Source organism: Haliotis rubra, unplaced genomic scaffold (genome assembly GCF_003918875.1).
Source record: "Haliotis rubra isolate DU_JTF1 unplaced genomic scaffold, ASM391887v1 Scf24, whole genome shotgun sequence".
Taxonomy (NCBI): Eukaryota; Metazoa; Mollusca; class Gastropoda; order Lepetellida; family Haliotidae; genus Haliotis; species Haliotis rubra.
The window spans coordinates 3,888,283-3,906,164 of record NW_025766447.1 but is presented as its reverse complement, the minus strand read 5'-3'; the positions used below and the strand labels follow the sequence as shown (position 1 = coordinate 3,906,164).

Here is a 17,882-nt window from a genome sequence, read left to right as displayed (position 1 = left end):
ACCGCAGAAAAACTCCAAGGAGAAATACAGACTCATTTACAACATGAGCTTTTTCAACAGGAATTATCTACGCGAAACCACCAAAGTTTCTCGCATGATACACCTTCCTCAGTTACGGCAGTTGATTCGCCTTCCATGGATTACATGGCCAGTATAGATCTGCAAGACGCTTATCTACATATCCCGATACATCCCGAATCCAGGAAATATCTAAGATTTACACTAGATCGGCTACATTACCAATGGAAAGTACTCCCATTCGGCATATCATCAGCCCCTGGCTATTCACGGAGGATAACGAAACCTATTGTCACCCTATCTACATCGTCCTAGGGCTACGAGCGTGCGTTCTACCTCGACGACGGGATACAAGTAGATCAAGATCCACAGCATCTCAAACTACAGTTAAACTACATCATAAAGCTACTAACACAGCTAGGATGGTTAGTAAACTTACTCAAGTCGACCTAGTACCATCGCGAAGATCTGCAGTTCCTAGGCATTCGATTTATCACTTAATCACAACCGTATCGTCAGATTGGAAGACCGCTGGCTCAAGATCCAACAGACCATTCCGTCAGCTCTACTCTCCGTTACCACTACTTACAATGGCAGAGCTGTTGGGTCTCTCACATCAGCCCAAGACATGACAGTCTCAGGCAGATTACAGTTACTTCCCATTACAGGTCTTCATCAATGCACATCTCGACGCACCTACAACCATTCAGTCTACCAAAACGCCTCAGACCTCATCTACTATGGTGGACCAGGAGGTCGATTGAATGTTTCATGGTATTTGTTTAGAAGAGCAGGAATTCAAAACCCATCTATATGTAGACGCCACCGCTCCAAGGTTGGGGAGCTCATCTCGCCAACCGATTCGCATCAGGTTATGGAATCAGCAAGAAAGCAAGCTCCATATAAACATGTTAGAGATGAAAGCTGTAATCAACGCCATACTTCATTGGAGCAACATTCTACAGAATGCGACTTAATGATTCATACCGACAACTCGACAGTGGCGCTTCTATGTGAACAAACAAGGTTCAACAAGATCACTGAACCTATTGACTTTAAGCTTTCAACTGTTCGATCTAATACACGATCTAAACCTACATGTCAGAGCATGTCACATTCCCCGAGCCAAGAATGTACTAGCAGACGACTCTCTCGGCCACATCAACCGCCACCGACAGAATGGATGCTCAATACAGAAATATTTGCACAGATAATCAAGCAAATAGAGCCCGCTAGTAGATCTATTCGCAACACGCTTCAACAATCAGCTACCGACATTCGTGTCACCAGTCCCAGACCCACAAGCATGGGCAACGGACGCTTAAGCATATCCTGGGAAGGCCTCAATGCGCGCGCTTCCGCCCGCCAGCAATAATACCTCAAGGTGTTACAGAAAATCAGACAAACACAGAGCCTCCAACTTCACTTTGGTCGCCCTACTGGTCGTAAGCAGAACGTGGTTTCCCATTCTAATTCAAGAAATCGGTCAACCAACACTAGAGCTACCCAAGCTCAAATCTATTAATACATCCACACACCAAACAGGTGCACGGAAGCCCAGAAGTATTCCAACTTCAATGTATGGACTGTATTAAAATGTGTTTAAACAAGAGAGGGTATTCTACCAGGGCGCAAAGCGTCACGCTGCTCCTTACGCTTATTCTACACGCAACTTGTACGGCGACAAGTGGCACAGTTTTGAGAATTACGCAGTAAATAAGGGATTTAAAGCAAGAGATGCTACTCATCCACAAGTGGCAGATTATTTGTGTTACTTACGGCAAAACAAACATTTAAAAGGCTCGACATTGTCAACATATCTTTGTCACAGCTTAGTTCTGTCATTACCATGAGAACGGGTGTTAGATTAACAAGAACTCCAGAGTTACTGGCCTTACTACGGCTTCTTCCGATTGGAGGACCAAAAGCGAAGTTCCACTTCCCAGCTTGGGATCTGAATATAGTGTTGCAACACCTCACAAGTGAGGCTTATGAACCGCTGGAATCGACAAACTTTGAGCTTCTCTCACAGAAAACGCCCTGTTATCTCTAGCCACAGCAGCCAGGGATGTCGAAATTCACGCACTAGATTATGAGAGGATACAGTTTGATGACAATCAAAACACAGCACACCTGGGATTAAGATGGGATTTCATCGCAAAAAATCAACTACCAGGTCAACCAGACAGGTTATTTCATATCCCTGCATTATCCTCCATTCTCGATCTCAAGATACACTGGACTTATCTCTATGCCCAGTCAGAGCTCTCAAAATCTATTTAACGACGCTCCAAAACAAGGCTAAGATTTCTCAAACGATTATTCATTCCCTTGTCGGCAACAACTCAGACAGAAGTCTCTCGTTCCACCATATCTATATGGATAAGAACTGTCATACTGCCTACAAGGCAGCAGGACTGGACCCTCCAACAGCATCAAATCCCCATGAAATCAGGGCTTAGCTTCCACTCTCGCCTTACGGTAACTGTTCTTGAATACAATTATGGAAGGATGCTTTTGGAAATCTAACATGGTGTTTGCTAATCACTTACCTGAGAGATATCACCACCGAGGACGCCTCAGGCATTCACCATTTCTCGTCCCTTGGTCCTCGCACAGCAGTTGACAGTCCTCGTAGAACGTTAACACGAGTCTTACGAGATTAATATGCATAATTGTTACATGCATTATCTAGCTTATAACTCTAATGGAGTTCTAGCAGTATGTATATATGTTCAGTGGTATAGCTTCTATCAGAGTCGCTTTGATATTGTTGTTTATAATATCTCAGTATATCATAATGTAAATACCCCAGTATGGCATTATAACCTATGGCTTATAATAGAGGAATTATCCTAAGTCTATGCCTTTATGAAGTTCCGTGAGGGGTTATTACAGTTAAATCTATATAAATCACTAATTCTATAAATCCAAAGTATTCTGTTTTGCCCACCTCCGCTTCCTGAGGATTCTACAAGCAAAGAGCATGAGTCAGGATAAGGAAAAATATGTAATTTTTGAGTAAAATTGATATTTTATACTTATCCTGACTCATGAGGTTAGCCCTCCCATCCTCCCCACATAACACTTTGATTTCCCTGTAAATTCTAGTGTTGGGCTCATAAAATCAGGAGAGAGTGAAGCATGAGGCCAGAGGGTGGCGACACCTGTTCCCGCCAAAAGGGCAAGGGAGGCAACTCGTGGTGAGTACCAATTAGTGATTTTACATTGAAGGGAGCTTCAATTAAGGAGATACAAGTGTTCCACTATGTTCGCAAGAAGAAGAAGACAAGCAAAAGAGCATGAGTCAGGATAAGTATAAAATATCAATTTTACTCAAAAAATTACATTTTTGGCGTTTCCATAGCAACAAGTTCGACTTAGAATGAAATTAGTGGTTGTGCTCTTTTCCAGAGCAGAACTTTAAAACGGTTCAAAATTTCTTCACCAAACATGGCACATAGATTGGTCTGGTGGTGTACTAGTTCCTTTTTGGTAGTTTTGGAATTCTGAATAAAATATTTTGACGTTTCCATGGCAACAAATTTCACTTTGACTGAAATTGGTGATAGTGCTCCTTTCTGGAGCAGAACTTTAAAAACCTTTCAATACTCTCATTCCACTTTTCTCTATACACACCGAAATATTTGACATAATCATAACTCGTAGACATAATCATGAAGAGTATTTTGCCATTGCGGGGGATATTGATGACTTTGTCTTCTTGTTACAACAGTATTCAAGCATATCTCTTTACAGTTTTAATATATATGTTTCCCTTTATATTTAGCTGATGAAAAGATGTAAAAAATATTTCTTTTTCATGTTTCAGGTAACAACGTTTTTGTCCTGTGCCTTCTTGGTTGCAAAAATATTTTTATTTGATGTAAGTACTAAATCTTCTCCATCCTCTAGTGTAGTTGCTTGGTTTTAGTCCTGTTTCACAATGATCCTGATTAATTGTTTTCTCTTTTCTTTTTCCCCTTCCATGACTACAAAATTTCAGCAACTGACCATGATGACATTGACTATTTGGCGCCACAGTGTACTGAAAAAATGGAAATTGCTCCCACAATAATGCCATATGTTGTATGGGAATGCCATGTGTTAAATAGGAATGTCATGTGTTATACTGGATGTCATAGGAATGCAATATGTTATATAGGAATTCCATGTATAATATAGGATTTTAATAAGCTGCCTGGTTGTATATGTCCAGTTTGGCTCCACCCAGAGCAGTAAGAACCCCCTGAGCTACTGTTTGCTCATCATCTCCTTCGTGCTGGCATGGGTAGAGACGTGGTTCCTCGACTTCAAGGTGCTGCCACAGGAGACCAAAGACAGGGAGAAAAGGGAAAGAGGTAACAGAATCTGCATTGACTTGTTTTAGGATCTTATTCGAATTCCAGAGTCAATATGGTTTATATTTTGGTTTGTTGGCACTACGCCAGTGCACATGTTTTGATGGGTACTGAGTGTTAAAAGTGATGTTTAACTAATGCCATGTGGTACTGAGTGTTAAAAGTGATGTTTAACTAATGCCATGTGGTACTGAGTGTTAAAAGTGATGTTTAACTAATGCCATGTGGTACTGAGTGTTAAAAGTGATGTTTAACTAATGCCATGTGGTACTGAGTGTTAAAAGCGATGTTTAACTAATGCCATGTGGTACTGAGTCTTAAAAGCGATGTTTAACTAATGCCATGTATAGTTACCCTGTCTTTCAATATGAGGCTTTTGTGTGAAAATATAATTAAAATGTACATTCAAAGTACTTATTCTGTCTCACACTTTGTATCATGTCTCATTTCTGTAACAAAAAGTGGAAATGCTGCCCTACAAACCAGCTGTTTTATTTAAGTATTAATAATTTAATCTAATGTACAATTGCCAATACTATTCAAAGCAGTAGATACTAGTATCTCTCTCTCTTTCCCTTTCTATTATGATGCATGTTTAGTTATACGAATAGTTATGTCAAAGAGAGAAGTAGACATTCAGGAAGTACATATCCCGTTTTTCATCTCTTCCCAGCTTCCAGAGGGTATATTGATGAGCGAACACCTCTACTCCGTGACAATGATGATCGTTCAGTAGATGACAGTAGATACTACTCTCCTGTAGAGTCACTAGATGGTAAGTAGAGTTACCTCCCTTAGACTCAGATTTCTGTTAATCAATGCTGTAGTTATCAGTGTGCAGAAACAGCCATGTGTTGTTGACTGCCTCCCCACTGTGCTGGTTTTGTGTTAGTTTTACTTCAGTTTGACGTCAGTTTTACCTAGATGATACAGTCATCCCTCTCAATAACGCTCTTCGCGATACCGCGGATTCGGATAAACCACGGGGTAATCCATGGCTCCCTTAAAAAAAGTTGCCCAGCGATCACACATCTTCACGTCATCGAAAATAGCACATCAACAAATTCACTGTTGAGCTCTGGTTAATCACGTTGTGAACTAGTGAAATTCAGTGCGGATTGCAATCAACAGTGTTTATCGTACATATCCATGGTTTTTCAGATGATAAAACATGAAGGGTTTTCTCAATAATAATCAGACGAACAGTGAAACATCGTAATAATGGCCTGGAATAGTCTCCCACAGAGTCTCAGAGACTGTTCTGACTTTCATACCTTTAAATCCAATCTAAAAACTCACATGTTCAAGATGGCCTTTGAACTGTAGCTCTTTGCCTTTCTTGCATTTTTATTTGTGCGCTTTGAGCATGCATAAGCATGGATATATGCGCGGTACAAATATGCTATTATTATTATTATTATTATTATTATAATAATAACTTATAAAAGACAACTTTATCATAAAGACATGCCATCAACCGAATACTTACAATTTCTGCTGTGATGCAACACACCGCGTTATTGCGCGAGGTAAACACTGCCATCCGAGAACGTATGATGTCAGAAAACACATTTTATTTGATTAAATTCAATCCCATTTTCATTCATTAAAACTGTTTACAGTAATAACGAAGAAACCGTGAGTGAAATGGCATTACCTGATTTCATACAACTTCCGCTTACCACATTCGTGAGGGTTTTTTGCGCCTACCACGATAGCACTAATTTCACATATTTCTCAGCAATCACAAACAGATTACAGCTTCGTCATCCATGGACCCCAAGACCCACGTTATTGACTCATTGAAGTCATATTTGACATTTAATTGCCAACAGTTTGCTTTTACAATCAAAGTGGCACGTACTGCGGGAAGTATGCAGTGACTTGTCAAAATGTCTCCTACGCAAAATGTATCCCGCCATGTAACCCAAGGTGCTTAGCCTATGTTAATTGTTATGTTAAATATGTTCGTAGAAAACATGCATTATACTTATACGATCGCAATATATGATATCTCTGTAAAATAACTCCTTAAGATATAAATTATTCTGATAATGGAATACAAATTCTTTGATGTTATGTTATCGGATCGTTTTTAACTGAATCACCGGTACATTGGACCAAAACATCTGTGCACAGCTGATTGCTATTTCCGGCTTAGTTGAATAACAGGTAGCATAACAGGAACAACAATTGAATTATCATGTCTAGTGAAGTTTGATTGCAAGGTTCCTGTACATACATCTATTTTCATTTACAAAGTTGTTTTTTTCACGTCCAACAATACGATATAGTTTCGACAGGGCACAATACCCGAAATAACAGTTTTGTTATGTCCATGGAAAATATGATTTTACTTGGCCTTTGTTCCGCTTTATGTAATAGTTACTATAACACGGGTGTCTAATAACGCGGTGTGTGTGTGTGCGTGTGTAGTGTCGTGTGTTATTGCGATGGCGTATATGTCGTGTGTGTGTGATCCATGGACCCCAAGACCCGCGTTATGGCGAGGGATGACTGTATATGTAAATATTGGAAATAGTTACATTTTGTAGGTGCTGGAGAAAGATGAGATCATGCAGTGTCTCTCAGTGTCCATTACATAACAGAATGATCTGACCTGCCTTCCCTTGTATTGGTGCCATGGTCATGTTGTTCGTAAATCATCAAAGTTATGCATGTCTCGGAATATCTTTCACCTTTCACTGAGTTTCAGACTATTTAATTTTTAACAATTACAACAGTGAAGGTTAAGATATAGGTTGAAGGGTTGATTGTTTAAGAGAAGTAATAAAATATTGACACTATTGATCTGAAACAGAGAGAGGTAAATTTAATGTAGAAGTTGACAGCCCTATTATATTTATCTCATATTGAATACAAGGGAATGAATATATGGGATGTTTATAACAGAATAACATGACTCTTGTCTTAAATATAGCAGCCAATCAAGTTGGATTGATCAACAGTGGGACGTAGGTAACCTTACAACCAATCAGATTGTAGATTCCAGATGTTCTGATTCAGACCGTTTGTGTTGGTTGCTGTCTTTAGGGACATGTATTCCCGATTTACATCAGTGTAGTTCTGATAGTTCAGTATATATCTGGGTGGAACTGTGAGCATTTTTCTTTCAAGCATGATTACTGTGGTAGGAATCTGTTATGTTAAGATGAGATTGTGCTATGCTAAGCGTGTGGTTGCAGGACTTATCCCAGCATGTTAACCTGGGTATGCTGCACTGGCACTTCACTGACCCAGACAGGACTGCCCAGTGACTGCCTCAACTACTGGCGACAAGCCATATATTTAGTACAGAAATATCCAGGAACATTTTGTTAGAATAATTTCTCAGTATTTTCAGCGATACTGTTGCATAGTATTCGTGACGAGAATAACTGTCATTGTCACTTTTAGTGAAGAGAAATGTCATTTAAGCAGTTTAAAGACACAAAAGACATTGCTACACAGGCGAAATGTAAATACTGACACACACCCAATTTGCAACTAGGATATGTGCAGTAATTTTTTGTGTCTGCTTATATTGTCATGAAGTTGTACACACAATATATGGAACTGAACGACTATGTTTATTAAATATCATAAGCATCATCAAATTTGATTATGCAAATGTTGCTGATTATCTTTTATCTTCCATTGTTATACTGTGGGTTTAGTGGAAATTACTGTTTGGACGCCCGGTAAATAAAACTAGGGAAAAACATTGAGATCCATATGAATTTTGTTAATGATAGGGTTTGTCGTTACTTCTAATGCATAATGAAGTCATAATTGATTAATTTCAATCTAGTGTTTTTGAACGATGTTTGTTTGTAAACATGTCGGGTCACAGTGGGACAATAGTACAGAAGAATATTTTCATTATTTCTAGTTACTTTTATCAAAGGGGCAGTGAGGTAGCCCAGTGGTTTAAGTGTTCGCTCATCATGCTGAATACCCGGGTTCAATTCCCCATATGGGTACATTTTGTGAAGCCCATCTCTGGTGTCCTCTGCTGTGATATTGCTGCAATATTGCTAAAAGTGGCGTAAAACCCAGCTCACTCACTCATATATCATTTGTATGTAATTTTTAGACAGATCCGCATATATACAGATTTTATGCAGACAGACATCCTTGATCTTATCTATGACTTTCATACATTCCCCCTTGATTCAGTAGAAATCCCCACCCCACCCCAAACTCTACCCTTTCACTGCTAATTGGGTTATCTCCCTCTCAATTACAAGTTTCTGTCAAAATGTTGTGAGACATGGATCAATGGGCAAAGGGCTTTAAAACCTCCCTGGGGTATATCTCAAGGAATGCTTTATCCATCAGACCATGGAGGTGGTGTGGTTTTTGTTTACAAGCAGTAGATGTTATGGTGATTGGTCAAAGTTAAACACATGACCAGTCACACCACTATTGACCGTTGACAGCTGGCCAGTACCTCTATAGCCCAGGAATCCTTACTGTTGTAGTATGTAAAACACTGGCTCCATAACCATGTTAGATGACTATTGATCATCTGCTGCATCTCCTCATGCTTGCACAATCCCAGGACTGTACTGGCTTAAAGCTATTTATCATATTGATATTCTATTTTCTACATTTCCAAGGCGTGTTACACATAGCAGTACTTGATTAAACATTATAAGCCATTACTTTGGTGATGTGATCATGCATGCTAGCCTACCTCAAACTGGAGCATAGTGTCATTTTGTAAGTGAGTGGTGGTGAGATATAATAATAATAGCAATAGTAATCCAGTGCTCTGGGCTGCCAGGGAACTGTGTCATTGACCCCATAAACAACTCCCCTGGGATATGAAATTCTGCCACCAGGTACCACTTACATGAGTGATATAGTTTGATAACTATCTACCCCATTTTAACAATGTTCTTCTATGGCAGTTATACTATGACTGCTTTGTGCTAGTGCCCATTCTTTTAATAGGTGTTGGGTCACTCCTGGCCTGTTATGCTGCAGCAACTTGTGTGGAAGTGGCAAGGGTTGGGCCTTGATTTATGGGTCTCTGATAGAAACAACACTTTACTTGGTCTCACTTTTGTTGTGACTGCAAATTTAGCTTTTCATTACCAACTAGTTGTCTGAAGCAACTTACATTACACTGTACCTGCATGAAGAATATAGCACATAACTTCATGAGATCATGTTTTTAATGAAAATATAAATCAATGCCTTGAAACATTGTTTTAATTTATTTTACTCCACTTTGGACAGGATTGTTAAGAGAAAATCTGTATAAGTCAGTTCTCAGGTTATGGAGGCAGTACAGGTGTCACTGTGAACATTTGGCCTGGCACTCAACCCATGCATGTTGGAAGAGTTGACTAACAGGATTTGGTGGTCATACTCGCCAGCTTGGTTGAGGCATATATCATTGTTTCTCAGTGATGTCGCTTGATGCTCATGATGTCAATCACTGGATTGTCTGGTTCAGACATTATTTACAAACCACTGTCATTAACTGAATGCAGCACAAAAGGGCAAGGAAAAAATTGATTGTAATTTTTGTTGAGAATATAATCATTCCATGATATATCACAGCCATTTTTTAGAGAAACCTTTGTAGAAATGTTCAAATATCCAAGTAAAAATGATGAAGTCACATATTCCTTATCTGTTTCAAATACAAAACTATTTGGGGATGTATCCAACTTTTACTTGTGGGTAATATTTTTTTTGTTTCCACTATAATCTTCAATGTAATTGTCAAGTTATATGATTGGTGTATTGTCAAATTATTTGGATGTCACATATTGTCAGAAAGCAGTGTTTGCTCTCAATATAACAAAGTGGTTTGTGTCACACAGATATTGTAAATACTCGGATGATGGCCTGTGTTTAAGATAAAGTTGTCTTTCATAAGTCAGTAACGTTGTTCATGTGATAATCCCGACAACACCAGATGTTCTTACGTGTCCAAACACCAATTATACCATGATAATATTAATGTGATAGTGAAAATAACCCCAACAGTGGCCCCCAGTGAATAATGAGTTATTTTCCCAACTCTTCCCAAAGACTGTTGTTTCTAAAAATATCATTGTAAAAATCTTTATTAAAGACAGTCACACAGACAGATAGAAATAGATTGTTGGAGAGTCAAAGTCAGTTACAATAAGTTATGCACTGAGAAAGGTAAGATTTTAAAAACTGACCCAGTCATAAACTGGCTTACAGGACACTAATATATATTATTCAGGACAGTGAAAATTAAGCAAAAGAGAACATGACTTCAAGTTTACACATATATACAAATGACATCATGTACAGTTAAACAGTGCAAATTAATTAAACAAGACATTAACTTGCATGTCAGTTGATGTAGTGTACAAGTCAATCCCACCAGACTAGAGGGAGCTGAGCAGCTTGGTGCAACGACCATAACATAATCCTGCAGTGCTGACGGTCTGGGATAACAAAGTACACAAAGAGTGGGCCTTTGTAATAGCTACAGACATGCAACATCTGCAGAAAATCCCAAAATAGTCATGTTTATTGGTGTCATTGTTTTAGTTTGTGAACTGAACTAATGTCATTGACACCAGTGCTAGTTGTGCTGTAGTTGTATTGTTCTCAAAATAGAAAGGAGACTAAAATAATTAATCAATGATGGTTATGACAAAGAAACCTGCTTTTTGGCAGGTTTTGTTGAGTTGACGTCTGCTCTGCTTTGGGAGAACAAAATCAACACTGAGGCTACAATATTTAAAACTTTAGTTCATGGGCAATATTTGAAGAAATTAATCAGAGTGGACATCCTTATTTTCTTCTCATGTAAAGTTTAGTAGCTAGTTGTCAATTATTTGCTGAAACTTTTACTTTTTAGAAACAAAATTCTTTCTTTTGTGATGATTGAAGATGTTTCAAAAAGAGAGAAATGTTCTTTTTAGCCTAATTGTTTTCTGCATGCACCTTATAAAGAATGTGAAATTGTGGGATGGGTGGGCGAGTTCATGCTAGTTGTTTGGACAGTTTAAAATTAAGGTGTTTGGATATTATTGTGAAAGATGAATGGGAATGATATAGACTATTTCTGGATATAGACTAATTCTGCCTCCAGGTGTGTTTCTGGTGTTAATTGTCGTGTTCTCAGTACGATCAAATACAACTACATGTATCACGTGTACTACCACCCTACCCCAACCACCCTACCCCAACCACCCTACTCCCACCACCCTACCCCAACCACCCTACTCCCTTGTTAAGTGATGTACTCTCTCGGGTCCCTAAAATCCATCTCCATTTGAAATGTTTTTGAAAAGGTTTTTAGATTCATAATTTGTGGTTAAAAGTTACCTGCTATTATACAATCATGTATTGTCTTAATATTACTGATTTACATAATCATATATTAATTTATGTAATTCAGTTAGAGCTGTAGGAATTCAGCGTTTCAAGTTAAACACCAAAGGCAAGGAGAAACTCAATACAATCTAATCCAAGAGTAATGTGATTCAAGATGGAAGAAAGTTCCACGTTTCATAGTGGACTATCACTTCTGTCAATTGGTACACGGCAACTGTGTAGCAGATATTTTTGGGGACGAGTGGAAATACAATGTTGGAACATTGAAAAGGGCTTTTGAGTCAGGACGTTGTACCAAGTAATTAATTTGCCTGCAATCAAGATCGTGGTTTACTGGGAACTGGGAACAGATGCCCAGTGGTTGATGTTATTAGCAAAGGCCCACCCTGTACAATGATGTGCATGCCGTATGTGTTGTTGCTGATTATTATTTAATTGTTTCCGATCCATTGCTCATAACAACTCCGTAAAATGCTATTGTCAGACACAAGAAGCATAAGATAGTATACTACCAACATAACAATCAAAGACAAATAAAAGAGATTCCAGGTTGAGAGAGAGCGACCTGATATTATTGTAAATTGAAAAAAGGGGCCTTCCTACCCTGGTCAGACAACTGCATCTGTGCCTTTGATAATCGGTTATTATAATTAAGACCTATTCCTAAATATGGAAACGTATCGAGAACCTCTAGGACACAACCATTATATATAACCAATGTTCTGACGATTTAACTTTACCACCTCTTCTGAAGACCATTATCTTTGTTTTAGCAATATTTACTTCAAGTTCCCACCGTCTGGAATAAGGTGACAACAAATTCAACTGTCTTTGCAACCTTTCAACAGATTCAGAAAATATTACAAGATTATCAGCATACATAAGCAGAAACATATTTAAAGATTTAAACTCGTAAGGTATATATTTATCTCTTTGGAAAGACTCTTCAAAATTAACTATTTAATGTCGAATTAAAGAAAATGAATTATGAAGAATAGACGTGAAAATGTGTAAATAACTTTATTTATATTTTTATATGTGCCCAAATTAAGAGTTTTCTTTTTAATTTGTCAGAGCCTCCATGTGAGGGGCGCCGTGTTCATTCAGCCATAACATTGCATTGCAAGTACTGCAAAGGCTACGCTCATTGGACCGAGAACATCCACGATTTTAGCCTTCCCGGCCATGAACCGCTGTGGGTGTGTCACCATATTGACTACTGTATCTATGCAGTGCATGATCTAATATATAAAGAAACTAGACAGACCAGATGATGTCCTGCATTTTGTAGTGTTGATGTGACAAGAGTTGTTCTTCACAGTGATAAAATAAAAACAATTTATAACATTCTATTCTACAGAGTGCATTGTACAATTCTGACAGGCAATTAATGATGATACCTGGTGTTTTCGAACATATGAGCATATTTTGCCTCTTCTGTGGCCACTGTCACAAACACATGCAAAAGCAAGTCAAGTATTCATCTGAATATACATATGATATTTGGATACTGAGGGACACATGGTTTGAGGAGGGCATTATATTTGTCTCTATTTCTTACACTTCTAGGCCTTAATTACATAGTTTATTTTGAACACCTGTAAGTGGATGAGTTGAAAAATGCTCTCTCTTAACTAAATTGAGTAGTAAATTCTGATGTTTCTGATGTTCAGAAATCAGTAATATGTTGTTGAAAAAGAACTTCACATGTTATAGAATATATTGATGTCATTAAAAATCAGTGTACATTAAAAAAATTAACTGAACAAGTGTGGTCAAGTAGGCATGGTTGGTCTTGTGAGCCTGGGCCTGATTTCTCGAAACAAACTTAAGTCTGAGTTTTGACTTAAGTTCGAATTTTTACTCACATTTGAGAAAACGCATTTCCCAGAATGAACTGAAATCGATATTAAACTCAAACATAGTAGACAATTTGAGTTTGGTGAATAGAATACTTAAGTTGTTTGGGCTTTTTTATTAAAAAACTGCAGCTGAGTTCAAAATTCAACTGTTTCATATTGTCACACTCAGTTTGAAATTTGAGTAAAAACTTAAGTTTGTTTTGAGAAATCAGGGCCAGATTCAAGTTTTGTTTAGGGAGTAACATTAGCAGATTATGAGTGGATGGAAGGTATTATATCCTGCATGTACAAGAACTGAGAATGGATGCTGTGTGATGTCACCTGCATGTCCCATGGGATGCATCAACTATGTCGGTTTTATACCAGAGACACACCTACGAATAGAAATATTTAGAAACCTAGGACTTATTGCATGAAGAATGTACTGGTTAATCATTTGACACTGATTCATTTAGTTGCAACTGACCGTCAATTAATCCAGTCCGGTTTATGATACCTTTCACTCTTTGAATCTTTTGTGAAATATTGGTGGATAGATTTATCGGAAGAAGGAAGTAACATAGCCCAAGGGCACGAATGCTGTACATTGTCTAAAAGCAGTAATCTGGATGTAACACCTATAGCACGCTGGTATCTGCAGGCCACATCTGTGATGAGCTGCTAGGTGATCATATTAAACCCAGAATTAGATGATAAGATTAGCTCCTTTGGGCGTCGGCTCCAGATGATGGGCAGATATCATGGTGCTAATAAAATGAGGGCCATGATGGTATCGAGATAGAGTAGACCCATCCGTAGCACAATGTAGATCAGCTGATATCAATTTACATGCTCTTATCACCTTGTTAAAGATTATTTTTTGACAAGTGTCATAATTGTGTTGACATATTCAATTGTAGCATTTAGCAATGAATTATTTGAAAATATTCTTTTGATTTAGAAACCATCATGAGTGGTATTGTCAATTCCTTAAAACAGAAATATCATCTTTTGGGCAAGGGAGATATGGAAAGGATATTTACTGTCAACCACCACAACCTCACAGGACTCTCCGGACAGTTCATGTTGACAAGATGTTGCATACAGCTGTTCAAACACAATTCTATATGATGTTACATGTATGAGTAGAATGGGATACTAATGTATCCCTGCTGGAGTAATGGGTGTAATTTGAAAGCAAATGAGATGTTCTGGGGAAAAGAATGTCAAATTGTAATTTGTATTAATCTCCCTTGAAGATATCTGACCTTTACTGAAACCATCATCCCATACCTGCCTCCAGCAGCTATATGCTTATCACTTTTGAAAAGATGTCGTACTCTGGGAAAAAGAATGTCAAATTGTATATTTTATTGCAGTTTGTAGTCAGTCCATAACAAAATATACATGTACTTTTGTCTGGGATGCATGAGCTCTCAATTCACACAGTGGCCTATTCCACCATGGCTTCACATCATCTGATACAGTGGTTGTATTAGTCTGTCTCACAGTCCCTGAACCACATTAATTTCCCTACTGCCAAGCCCTCTCTGCAGTGCTAAAGCCCTAAATAAAGCAAGTCTAGATTTCCTCAGGTTCCTGAATCTCTGGTCTCCCTAGGGCTCCTTTTCAATATAAATGGGCTTGTTTGTTACTATCAAAATTATATATACTAGTATTCAGAGACTAAGCCTTAGTCTATGGTTGTATCAACATCCATAACTGACTGTCCCAAAATAGAAGAAAAAGGACCTTGGGATTTAACTGTGACCTTCTGCATTCTGCTTAGTGTGTACAAAGTTATCACTCAAATATATAACTGGAAACGAAAACAAAGACATGCTTCAGGTTTGGAAAGACTGTTTCACCGCTAGTTAAATATAATTTGTTGGTGGCTTTGCTGTGAGTGGTTCCCAATGAGGCTCTAGAAGAGTGTTCAACATTATGTTTACAAATTGTACTTTATATAATACTTAACAATTAACAACCAAATAAGAGATATTAAGAATGTGAGAAATCTTTGTGTTCATTGTGTTCATTAAAGATATTATCTATAACGCTACAGTAAGCTGTTATCCGCTAATGTTTAAAGATTTATAAATACAAACTCATATCATTGTGTCAGGGTTATGGTTATATGAAGGACATCAGAAGTTTTATATCAACTTTTATTAAGTGAGGGCTATTTAAAACTTCATCATCCCAAACCACTGTATGGTAAGTTGGTGACTGGTAAAATTGACAGCCTATTATCCTCGCCTGATGTGGCCCCCTGGTGTGGAGCCTCACTGAGTTCATTGATCCAGCACGTCTGACTTGGAAGGCACATTCAGTGTGGGATCACCCCATATCAGGCCACATTTACTGAGTCAGGCAGACTCAACCACACTGTGTTTACATCAAGAGCAGACGGACATTACCCATACACGGACCATGTCATCCACCAGCAGATATGGAGGAGTTACATCTCTGTTCAGAAATCTGAAGAAGAAGCTTGTGCATATCCACGTTCCCGGCCATCACTGTGATTGTGTCCATGGTAGGCAGCCATCTCCTTCCTTTCATTAGCATTATTAATGGCTGGCCCTCTGTGTGGCCTCCAGGATGGGCATCCTCATCACGTCCTCCAGGATATTGTACATCTTTTTAGTTTCCTGTTTGCTTTACCTCTGTTTTATTTACAGTCATTGTTTGGATTTTAGTATGTTGCATTATTTATGTGCCTGTCTTGCCAGTCATTAGTTTATTTTTAACTGTTAACACACCTGCTAATTACTGTGTGATATAGGCTATTAGGCTGTTCTGGTGAGGGGGTTGGTCTCACTGTTATATATATAATATATCATGATGTGGGATTTATGTTCAGTTTGTGTTGGTGTTGTTAAGTCTTCAGTACCTACCAGAGAGTACCAAGTTTATTCTGGTAACACAAATAGACGATATCAGTTCTGATTATTATTGTTACGAGAAGGAGATCTAAGCTGAAGATTAACTTTTCTCAGAACACAGTGACTGATTATAGAATTTGTAAGATTCATATTTTGTACTGAAAACACTTTCAATGTTGGAAACTGGCTCTTGTGTTATGTCCCAAACAAAATCAATAGCTAAGCAGGGCTAGATACCATTGGTCATATGTATCTCGACAGTTTGGACCACTAGCTTATGTAACATAAAAATGTAGGGAGAATTTTTTTGTTCCTTTAGATTTTCACTTGTCTCAGACTTGCGAACTAGTTGCTGTGACTGTCACTGAGCAAGTTGTCAAGAGAACCTGTAGAAATCACTTTACATGTATATAAGTGTTTTTTAATATTTGTGAATTTTGATAAAGGAGTTGCTTGTGGGGGTATGGTAATGTGACAGTCATTTTGATTTAATGTCTTTAAACAACTGTTGCTGTGTTATCTGAAACATGTTATGTCTCAAACAATTATAAATCATATTTCTTTAAATGTTTAACTCAGGCCACTCCAGTTGAAGTTTCATCTCAGATTGTTTCACAAGTCTGCGATAGGACTAGATGTACGGAGCAGCACCATCACCTGCCCATGACATATAGAAGTTTTGTTGTTTTAAGCCGTAAATTGATAAATTGGCACCTTTGAAGAATGTGTCATTTCTTGTCTTCTCCAAGATCTTCCTGTTTGCTTTGAGGGAGTGAGAAAGAATGAGCAGATAATTCCACAATAGGAAGGAGTAAGACAATATGATCTAGAATACTGATGGCATGTTTGGTGTAAACTGCAAGAAACTGACCATCATGAATGATGTAAACTTGTAAGATGTCCTCATCGCTTACATGTCGTCATAATGTGCTCAGTTGGTCATATCCTCAATTTCCTGAACTGCCGATTTAATCTTTGTTTATCTAGCAGCTTCCTGTTAACTAGATGGCTGCTAGGCCTGTCAACAATGACGTTTACCTTCCAGGGTTCCGATCTGCGGGGAAATAACTCCCTCGGCAGACTTCTGCACCCCTGTTCGTGTTGCTGACATGTGGGAAATATTAGCCCAAAAGAAGGCATTGTTTTTCTTAGGTAATTGGGCAGTCACTGGATTGTTTCAAGAAACAATGTACACGTTTTTCGTGACTTTTTTTTGACCTGCAAAGCATTGTTTTTCATATCATTCTGCTGCCAATAAGATTGAGCTTGCAAATTCTCCCCTTGCTGAACTCAGTCTCTGCCTTCTAAAGAGGAGAACCATTCTTTATCCCAGCTTCATTTGTCAGCCATAGTCTCTCTTAATGAACATGAAATACATAAATTCAACAACTTCGGCAAATTTGGATTGTGTTTGGGGAAAATAATCCCTAAGCTTT

The 17,882-nt window shown here is 38.2% G+C and overlaps 1 protein-coding gene across 3 annotated transcripts in view; it reads left to right on the top strand.

Moving 5' to 3' along the window:
* Positions 1 to 17,882, top strand: part of LOC124278658 (stAR-related lipid transfer protein 3-like) — a 68,356-nt gene that overhangs the window by 31,932 nt on the left and 18,542 nt on the right. For all 3 annotated transcript variants that reach the window (XM_046714429.1, XM_046714430.1, XM_046714431.1), the window contains 3 exons: positions 3,851 to 3,904; positions 4,238 to 4,379; positions 5,053 to 5,154. In XM_046714429.1, coding sequence (XP_046570385.1) covers positions 3,851 to 3,904; positions 4,238 to 4,379; positions 5,053 to 5,154 — 298 coding nt within the window. The remainder of the gene's footprint in view (positions 1 to 3,850; positions 3,905 to 4,237; positions 4,380 to 5,052; positions 5,155 to 17,882) is intronic.